This window comes from Carex rostrata, chromosome 25 (genome assembly GCF_964058835.1).
Source record: "Carex rostrata chromosome 25, lpCarRost1.2, whole genome shotgun sequence".
Taxonomy (NCBI): Eukaryota; Viridiplantae; Streptophyta; class Magnoliopsida; order Poales; family Cyperaceae; genus Carex; species Carex rostrata.
Genome location: NC_135942.1, coordinates 6144524 through 6155045, shown reverse-complemented (window position 1 = coordinate 6155045; position 10522 = coordinate 6144524). Strand labels below are relative to the sequence as shown.

General features: G+C 36.7%; 2 protein-coding genes across 2 annotated transcripts; one reads left to right on the top strand and one right to left on the bottom strand.

The window, feature by feature from the left end:
* The first annotated feature begins 2843 nt into the window (after positions 1-2843).
* Positions 2844-3956, top strand: LOC144543960 (F-box/kelch-repeat protein At1g57790-like). The gene has a single exon (XM_078292407.1). The coding sequence runs from the start codon at positions 2844-2846 to the stop codon at positions 3954-3956; it is 1113 nt and encodes a 370-aa protein (XP_078148533.1).
* A 724-nt stretch (positions 3957-4680) lies between these two features.
* On the bottom strand, positions 4681-9781 carry LOC144576051 (histone-lysine N-methyltransferase family member SUVH2-like). The gene is made up of 3 exons (XM_078326294.1): positions 8958-9781; positions 5548-6742; positions 4681-4864 (listed from the first exon to the last, which is right to left on the bottom strand). The coding sequence occupies exons 1-2, from the start codon at positions 9696-9698 to the stop codon at positions 5606-5608; spliced, it is 1878 nt and encodes a 625-aa protein (XP_078182420.1). The 5' UTR covers positions 9699-9781; the 3' UTR covers positions 4681-4864; positions 5548-5605.
* Positions 9782-10522: the final 741 nt, after the last annotated feature.

The following is a 10522-nucleotide window of genomic DNA, read 5'->3' as shown; positions in this document are numbered from 1 at the left end:
AAAATAGAATAAATTAGATATATCTAGAAACCTAACTTCAAAACATACAACTTTCCTGTCTTAATTATTTTTCAAAATCCTAACGTAAAATTTAATGATAAAATTTCACTGGAGAGTTGAACCAAAGAAATCTTGCATATGTTGTAATCGTTACAGAAAATCCTATGACTTTCGTGTTCGATCTTACCCCAAATTCAGAATACATATATGCCGGCCATTTTTATTAATAATCCAAAAAAATAAGGTATTTACCAAAATAACCACAAAATCTGAGTTTTTTCAAATATAACCAAACCGCCAGGTATGCTGGCGGTCCACTTCTATAGCGGACCGCCAAGGACATGGGCGGTCTGATAGAGACCCGACCGCCAGAGTTCTGGGCGGTCCGCTTTTTTTTTTTTTAATTTTTTTTTAGATCTAATTTTTTGTTAATATTTTCATTTGTGAAGTTTTAGTGTTTTTTTTTGCTTAGGTGTATGGTTTATATGACTAAGGTGCAAGTGTGAGAATTTTTAGGGTTAATTGGTTAAATTTGTAAATTAATTGTGTTAATTGGTTGGATTTGTAAATTAATCGGTTGAATATGTAAATTAATTGGTTTAATTCGTAAGATTGTGGTTGGTTGAATTTGTATGGAATTGGGGCCATGACTTTGTTGTTGGGCTATACTTGAATAAAATTAATTGGATATCGGCTTTGGAATTGTAAAATTATGGTCGAATTTGTTGAATTGCTTCAATTTTGGGTTATTAATAAAAATCTAGGGTTAGGGTTTACGGTTAAAAACTAAAATTGATAGTTTAGGGTTAGGGTTTAAGAACAAAATTGATAATTTTTAAATCTTGTATACTGTAAAATTTCTAAATCTAAACCATAAAATAATACCATGTATACTGTAAGATAAAATGTAAAAAATGTTACATTTCAGCTTAAACTACAACCTGCAAAGAATCATGTATACTGTAAAATTTCAAAATATAAACCATAAAATGTAGTATGCCTAGATCTAGCTAGTGGACAAAGACCTTTCCTCTTCTTAATTTGTGATTGTTTAATATTTTTTTTTGTAAATGTAGTATGCCTAAATCTAGACGGTGGGGACCACGGCCTGCGCCTAGAGAGGGCCCGTCGTCTGATGAGGATATGGCTGGAGCTGGAGCAGGATATGATGTATTTTGAAATGATTGCAGTTTTTTTATGATGTATTTTGGACTGTAGCATTATTATGATTGCAGTTTTATTTTATATTTCATGTTGGTTTTTATGTTTTTTCTGCTTTACATCGAAACGGTCTTCTGAAATTACAACGTGTCTATTTCGTCAAATTATAACTAATCAAGTGTTAAAACTAAGCAATTCCATCGAAACGGTCTTATACTTGTAGCAATCGCCCAAAATTATCCAAAATTGAAATGGTCCGTTATTTTTGGCAAATCAAATCAAACTGACAAATCAAATCAAAATGAAATATAACAATAAATACATGTAGCAATCGCCTCAAAATGGCCTAAAATCGCTTCAAAATTGCCAAAATCGCTATAGCGGCGCTATTTGAGAATAGCGCTGTTTTTTCAGCCGGCACGCTATGACATGATAAACGCTGTTTAAACCTTTGCTTATAAATATATCAAATGTTTTTTTTTGGCAAATACCCTAAGCAAAAAAAAAACTAAAACTTCACAAATGAAAATATTAACAAAAAAATTAGATCTAAAAAAAAAAAAAAAGCGGACCGCCCAGAACTTTGGCGGTCGGGTCTCTATCAGATCGCCCATGTCCTTGGCGGTCCGCTATAGAAGTGGACCGCCAGCATACCTAGCGGTTTGGTTATATTTGAAAAAACTCAGATTTTGTGGTTATTTTGGTAAATACCTTATTTTTTTGGGTTATTAATAAAAATGGCCGCATATATGCAGTTTAAAAAATCTTTAAAAAATAAATTTGGAAAACAGAAATAGAAATATATACATAGAATGTAGAGTGAGTCTATGGTACTATGCATATCACGGGTTGTTACCGTGCTACGGCTCTATATTCGAGTTTTCAAATCCTAACGGTCGATCCGAACCGTTCATCTTGTTCTCCATATTAATATGTGTTTGGAGACCAAATTTTACATTTTTTGAAATTTTTTTTACTACTTTTTTAGATATTTAAAAAATCACTTGATCTGAAAATTCTGGACCATCCAAAAACAGTGATTTTCAATAAATCTAAAAAAATAGTAAAAAAATTTCAAAAAATGTAAAATTTGGTCTCCAAACACATATTAATATGGAGAACAAGATGAACAATTCAGATCGACCATTAGGATTTGAAAACTCGAATATAGAGCCGTAGCACAGTGCTAAATCGTAATATGCATAGTACCATAGACTCACTCTAGAATGTATTTTTTGACCAAAATAACCAAGCCCCTTTTAAACTTTTAAAAATAAATTTAGAAAACAAAAATAGAAATATATATACTTAGAATGTATATTTTAATCAAAATAACCAAGCCCCTTTAAGCACCCCCCCACCTTATAAATCCCCCCTCCCTCTCTTTGGTTAATGATCACAAAGTAATCTCCCCTCTCTTTTCTTCACATCCACCAAATAATACTCCAAAACCAGTTGAATCCTCTCTTTGGTTCGGAAATTTCTGCACTAAAGGTATGTATTAGAAATTTCATTATTTTGTTGCATATATGGAATTAATTAGAATATTTTTGGGGGTTGAACTAATTAATCTATTGATTAAAGTAGCTAGAGGGTTTATATATATATATATTAGACTGCCTCTGCCTGACTATGCTTTTCAATTAATCTTGCAGGCTGTAATTAAATTAATCCTGTGAGTCATGGCTGATTGGTCGAACCTACCAAATGACATGCTCGAATACATAACCAGCTTCATTGCAATGCCAGATCATCACCGATTCAGTGCTGTTTGCAAAAATTGGAGATTTGTCGCGAAGCAGAAGCAGAAGCGTCACTCTCCAGCACCACAACTCCCTTGGTTGATACTTGGAGAGGATCAGGAAACCAAAAAACGCAAATTTTATAGCCTTTCAGAGGACAGGCATTACTCCATTGACATTCCCGAGCTATACGGGCGATACATCGCTGGATCTTCGCATGGTTGGCTTTTCGCTATAGACATCAAAATAACAGGCATCCTGATCAATCCATTTACTCGTGAGTTCCATCAACTACCACCGTTTCCGTCTTTTTGTGACAATGTTGATGTGACAACGCTCGTTGATCATGATCATGAGGAGATGCAACGTTTAATTGTAACAAAGGGGATCCTATCACATGATCCAAAGGTCATGAGATCAGATTTTACAGCAATGATTTTGTTTGGCGAGAAGAATACACCGGCTATTTGGAGGCCCGGCGACTCAAATTGGACAGTGATAAAGGGTCGTGGTGTTGGTGTGGCGATGGATGATGCAATTTATCTAAATGGAAATTTCTACGTTATATCTGCAATGAATGAAATATTCCATGTTGTGGATTTGCGGTCGGGGTCGGATCCAAAAATGATTGAAATTAAGCATCGGATAGCGCCAATGATTTGTGCGCACAGGTATATAGTAGGCTTCAAGGGATGCTTGCTTCTTATTGAGAGGATCCAGAGGGCAAATGAAAAGGGACAATATAAGACGAAGGTGTTTACACTGTTGGAACCAGATTTATGGGAAAGCGAATGGCGTGGGAGGTACCATATTGACGGGTGTGCAATATTTCTAGGAGTAAATTCAGCCATTGTTATCGATGCCAGTCAATTTGCAGAGTGCAAGGGGAATACATTCTATTTCACAGACTTAGCTTCTCCATATTCTCCTAACTTTGGGTGCGCTGACCTTGGTGCCTTTGACTATGTAAACAGAACAATTACTACTTATTACCCTCATCAAATTTTCCACCCCCTTCTAGCTCCTCCACTCTGGCTCACCCCAAACCCCTGATATATACGTAACCTGACCTCTGTAAAAAATCATATTTTAATGAATACAAGTATTATATATCTTCTCTCATTAATTATCTATAGCTATAGCAGTGCAATATAGGGATAGTACCTTTTTTTTATCCATTCCGCTATGACGTGATAAATGCTATTTAAACTTTTGTTTTTTATTATCCGTTTTGAATTTGTATATGAATTCATAATTTCATATGCAATAACTATATGTTAGATGATAATTTGATTTTAAATTTTGAAGGTCATATCAATCAAATAAGCTCACGATCCTAGTTTTTTTTCTCAAAAAAAAAAAATGGAGGTCAAGTATCTACATCCGTAATCATAATTGCGCTGACAGACATCTCATAATAACTATAAACTATGAAAACTGTGTAAACTGAATGGATTCAGACTTAAATTACATTTTTATTTTTAATTTTGTTATTCATTCAAATAAAACACATTTAAATTTCTAAATACATGTTTACCCCGTTATAGTTTGTCCGATCCAAGTCCTGAACGAACCAACAAAAACATGTTTGCATTGATGGATGCCATTTGTTGGAATCTAGCATGTTGTTTAAAAATTTGAAGGTTATTGTGCATCACACAGAGAAGGTTATTGGGTTTAAATTGATTGGTTACCTAGGTCTCACTACTCACTAGACATCAACTCAAGTTAGAGATAGATCTATAATGAAGCCATTCCATTGAAAGCCTCTTTAAAACAAAATAAACACCTTTCAATTACAACAGGTGCACGATGTATATTTTTGGTTTCCATGTCAAGGATCTAGCATTCAACTTCCCTGCTAATAATAGAACAAAATGATGTACATTTCTGCTAATCTGCATGCCATCTATGGAACGAATCCACCCAGTTTGTCCGGAACTTGATTTCTTTAGCCCTACCTGAAAGCAAGAAGGACATTGGCCTCGTTAAAAAAAAAGGTACATAACTTTGTACCGGCTCTTTCGTGAAGTATTGATAGGATACCAACTTTTATTTAAAAATATATATATACCCAACTTTAGGCATAACATATTGCGTTTTCAATTATGACAAACTTTGTACCAGCTCTTTCGTAGTTCTGAACATAAAATAATATGGTGACAATATGATACAAGTATGAGTTAAACAGTGCAGCTTGTTGAAAGCCAATGAGATATCCAACCTAAACAGGAAACTGAGGCTACGTAGCAGTACCACTATATAGTTTTTTAACAACAAAACTCACAAGTGATTCATAAGATCTAGTAGCAAGATTATATAAAACTCTGGAAAATTGATCTGTTATATTTGCTTGAACAGTGTACTAAATGGAAAGAGCATATCTCCTTGTATAAAACAGATCAACATATCGCTTAGCATATACCAACATATCTCCTATTGGTCGTCCTCTGGTAGGGTTACGGTCAAATAAAACATATTCCTTTTTCAGGTGGTCTACGAGCTGTTTCACAATCTATATCAGTATAATATGGTACAATTCCTCACAACAGAGAAAGACGACCCCAAAAATGGTGTACTTGCCATTTCCCCAAGAAATGATAAAAAAAAATAAAAAAAAAAACAGGATGATTAGAAAGCACACCTTACAAAAGAGGCCAAAAAAGGCTTCATATTTGCTAATGGTCACCTCCATTCCAAAATCAACCCATCCCCCCATAATCAAGGCTAAGCTCCCTCAAAGGCGGTATATTTTCCATTGCAAAAATCATCATTCGAGGATATTTAGCATCATCATGCCCATGAAGAATGTACTGCACAAACACATTTGGGCTACTACTATGACTTATGTAACATGCCACATTCCTCCTCCTAGAAACATCCAGAAGGTATATCGGTTTGTGCTGGAGCGGTGGGTCCTTGGTGGGCCCTGCATCTGGGAACACCTCTGATACATTACCCCATTGCCTCCACCTCTCCAAGAAACTCAGTGGGTCAATCAGGAGCTGGTTCTGATCCTGCTCCACAACTGCATCCACTTCCTCTTTCAAAACCACATCCCCACTAAACTCGCAGATGAAACTACCAGCTTGGATTACATCCAACGATCTGACTCCCCATATATTGTCCTTTGACCGAAAAACCTCCAATTGCAGTTTCATCCCCCTTTGGGTCACACGATTTGGACAGTTGGCGGGGCAAGAACAGGTATCTCCACACTCGTACACAATCGGTCGGCCCCGAAGTAAAATACCGGTCGAATCATAAGCTGGCTCGCTATTGTTTCGCCCCATGCACTGGCAATTGGTTTTGCACTCTTTCTCACACCTGCATGCCTTCAATGCTTTTTTGACTGGTGGCAGGGGGTAGTCTGGGGATTTCACATACTCAAACCCTAACGGGTCCTCCTCCTGATCAACATCATTGAAGAATGGTATAGGTACAGCTTCAATGCCTCCTGAAATGTCAGAACAGATGTACCCAGCTGGTATTATCTTCTCAGCCAACTTGGCCTTGATCTCTCCGGCGAGACGTATTGACAAGGTACCAGATTTCTCCTGGCCTTTGATCCTTAACAATTTAAAAAGGTATACATGGCAGCCTGACTTACCACGATTGCGGCGGCATTCAACAACCCGGTACAAACCATCGTACACATAAATGCGGTTCAAAGGATACTTCTGCAAGATTACACCTCGTACAACACGGATCTCGACACCATAGTTCATGCTTCTTTCCAGAGCAAGGTTTCCCCGCTCAAGACTCTGGTCTGACGACACATGAGGTTGATTCCTAACACGACCCCCGCTGCCAGTGTACATGATGATGTCATCGCCTAGCTGTCATCAACCGACTTATGTTGTTAATGTTATTGTAGAAAGGACATTAGCAAGTGCCATTTTGGGAAAAGATTAAAATTATTTTCGGTCCAGCTTTCCAATTTTGTGTATTATGTTTAGGGACTGAAAAAGATAGAAAGAGCATCAAGCAGATTTTGCAGATCATAGAACATTATGTCGTATTAGCAGAAACAAACAAAATCATTTGAAATCCTAAACTAATTTATAGCATCAAGTAAAAGCAGTTCTAAAACCAAAAGATGAATTTTAAACTTGAAGGGGCATGTTATCTAAACTTAAGGAATTTTAGTAAACAATTTGACAAGAAGGCTGCAAAATTACATGGAAACAAGTAATATCAGACTTTAAATTAGGTAAGCACAATAAAGAGTTGTATTCCAATGAACTTTTGACATTATTGCCACAAACTCAAATTGACTACTTTTGTCACTACTAAAAAGAATAAAAGATAATTAAAGTCAATATAATAGATTAAATGCTGGTATAATGTTCACATTAATTTTTATTTATGGAGCAGTTTTGGTTGAAAAAATTGAAGAAGGTGGAGACAGTTTGGTCAGTCTTTTGCATGAACCTAGCGCTTCGCCATTGGGTGTAGGTGCAGAAAACAAAACGAGTTGCCTATTTCTTTGCAAATACAATAATACAATAAAAATTAGTGTCATTTGCAATACAAAACACAAGAGCCAATAAAAAAAGCTCAAAAGAAGTTCAAGCCAACTGACAAGAAACAGAAGATTTAGTACCAGTTCAAGTGATCCCTCCCAAGAAAGGTTTAGAATTTACTTCTACCATCCTCCGTTTATTAGTCACGAATGAAAACTAGTAGAGAAAATTCATTTACTTATTACGCTCTCTTCTTTCTTCTTTCAATTCAGGTTGAGAGAGAGAGAGAGAGAGAGAGCAACCGATAACTCTTTTCTTGGAGTATTTTCATATGGGTGCCGATCAGATTCAATGCCCTTTGGACAAGATCTTGTCCGAAGGACTCCTTAATCGTCTGATTGAGTAATTAGTTACGTAATTAATAATAGGAAAATGTCATTTCGCGTCCCCTAAACCAAACAAGGCAATTATTTGTTTCTTTATTTGGATATTAAGCTGATCATCAAGCAAATGGAGGTTTCCATTACCTCTTAAATTTTCTTTGCTTGTTACAAAATACAAACGTTATTCAATGACAAATTTATTCCAAGAAATTATAGGTACAAATATAAAGATGGAGATGACAAATCAAAATCTCACTTGTGCTTTTGACAGTTTCTTATTCTTCGAATGATTAAACTGTGTTCAATATTCTATGTTCTTCTAATTCACAATTAACCAACATGAAAGCATATATTAATTAGTTAAGAAATTCTTGTTTGAGAGCCAAAGTTGACTCTTAATTGAATATAGCTCAACAATTGATCTCTAAGTTTTAATTTGATTTTGTTGAACATAGCTTAATATTAATTACGTGTTCTCATTTCCTAGTTATTTATTCTATTCAACATATCTGTTTTTGTCAGAAAATATATCTAGAATCAAGGGTAATTGAAGTGACTTACAATTCTGAATTGATGCGGTTTCATTTTATTTCTTCATTTAATCGGAATCAGTGTTTTAAATAGCGCGCTATAGCGGCGCTATAGCGCCGCTATAGCGTTTTCCAACCAAAAAAGCTATGGCGCTATGCCCAAATAGCGCCGCTATAGCGCGCTATTCCGCGCTATAGCGCCGCTATTTGAGCATAGCGCGATTTTTTTAACCCGTACGCTATTTCGCGATAAACGCTATTTAAACCATTGATCGGAATAGATGGAAGAAAACTTTTGAAGGTATTTGAATGAAAATATAGTTTTTCAGGAAAACTAATTAAAAAATTTAAGAGCAGAAGTTTCTGTAGTCTACATAATTTGGAATTTGAATTTTTTTGTTCTCGTCTGTTGATCCATAAAATGGAACTCACGACGATGATTAGTAGTGTAACGGAGTTAATAGAGACGCCATTTGTTTTTATGCAGTTGTGTAATGAAGAAAGATACAATATTTCTAAATTTTTTTCCAAGAAATTTAAAGATTTGTTTCACAATCAGAAAATAACCTTAATCAGATGATCTGGTCCAAAGGCCATAGGACAAATTCCACACCCTTTTCATATAACTCCACAATTTCAGAAACTTCAAATGGAAGGTAAAAAAAGGGTAAATACCTCAAGATCATCCTGGTATCCTCCCGAGGCAACAATGCTAGTAGCAATGGGCTCTCCTTCGGGTACCATTTTCGCGGGAACGAATCCAATCCCACCTTGGATTTGATTGTGCACTCCAAGAACCATCAGCTCTGCTCGGTAGAAGAAAACATCTCCAATATTGACTCCCGGCACCGGCCCCACAACCCGCAAGTCCGGGTCCTTTTGTACGTACAATCCCGAAGTTCGCATCTTTACAGACGCCTTCAGGTCAGCACGATTTCGCGGTTTGATAACAGATGGTTTCTTAGAAACCAGGTTTGGGTTGGTCATGCTTTCTTGGACAAAGAAGCACCTCAGCGACTCGTAGGTAATGCGGGCCTGTCTGATGACGAAGCGATGATAGAGATGATCGGCGGGGCTGAGGTTGTTGACGCGAACCAGCCCGTCGCCTCTGGCCTTTTTCTTCCTGGGTTCCGACTGGTCGTCAGCGACCAAAGCAAGGGCCTTTTGGTCTTTTTTGTCTGGAATCACGATAGATGAATAGAGCTGAGTCAGGCGGAGGTACTCAGCGATGATCGGATCGTTGATTTCGTCGGATGACGTGCTGCATCCGTTAGTTGCGAGAAGGTGACCTGGATCAGGATTCTGGTTAACGTATGGGTTTTGGGACAGATCGGAGATGGGTTCGGGAGGTTCGGGCTTGGGTATAAGGAGGTGAAGGGATGGGGAGGAGGAAGGCGGCGGAGAGAAGGAAGCCATTAGAGTGTGAGCTCAGCTTACTCGGTGCGAAACTGAGACGGAGGGGAGAGCGTGTGAGACTGAAGTGGACTTGTGTGAGGTTTTAGGAAGGTTTTGTGTAGAGAGTATCTAAAATGGGTATACATCTTCTGTTATTACCCCCTGAAAAACAGAATAACGTTAGAAAAATCTGGTCCGTCCAATCTAATACGAACGGATGATGATTATACTGTTGATGTCTTCTAGGACATTTCTAATCTGGTCCAGTCCGTCTGATTGAAATTGGACGTTGGATGCTTCGAACACAATCCTGCTATTCGTAGGATGAATAACAGAGGAATCCTCTAGTGGGTCTCAAAATAGATGGTAAGAAAGAGCAAAAGCGACTCTCTTTTTGTAATCTTTTCTCTTTGGGTTCAACCGTTGGATTTGGTTCAGGTTCGGTTGCTTCGTCAGCGCAAGCTCAGAGTCCAGTCTCCACCAATTCGTACTTTTTTTAGTTTCCAATACACATCATACACTGACACGGCTATATCTGTATTCCGTAGCCTACGGCGTGAATCTATCAAAATAAAAAAATAAAAAAAATTTGTATCCTCTGAATTAACTCAAAAGGAAAAAGGAAATTTTAACTATCTAATTTATTTTAAAATTTATGCAAATTAGATCCGTATTAATATTAAAAACCCAACTAAGTTATAAGCAGAATTCCGTTTAAAATTAGACGATTGAAATTCATTAGCTCACAAGATTTTCTTTTGAGTTAACAGGAACTTAATAATCGGGAGCCTCTTTGTCAACTATTCTTTTTTAATATTTTATTTATTGCTTAAAAGTATTCTTTT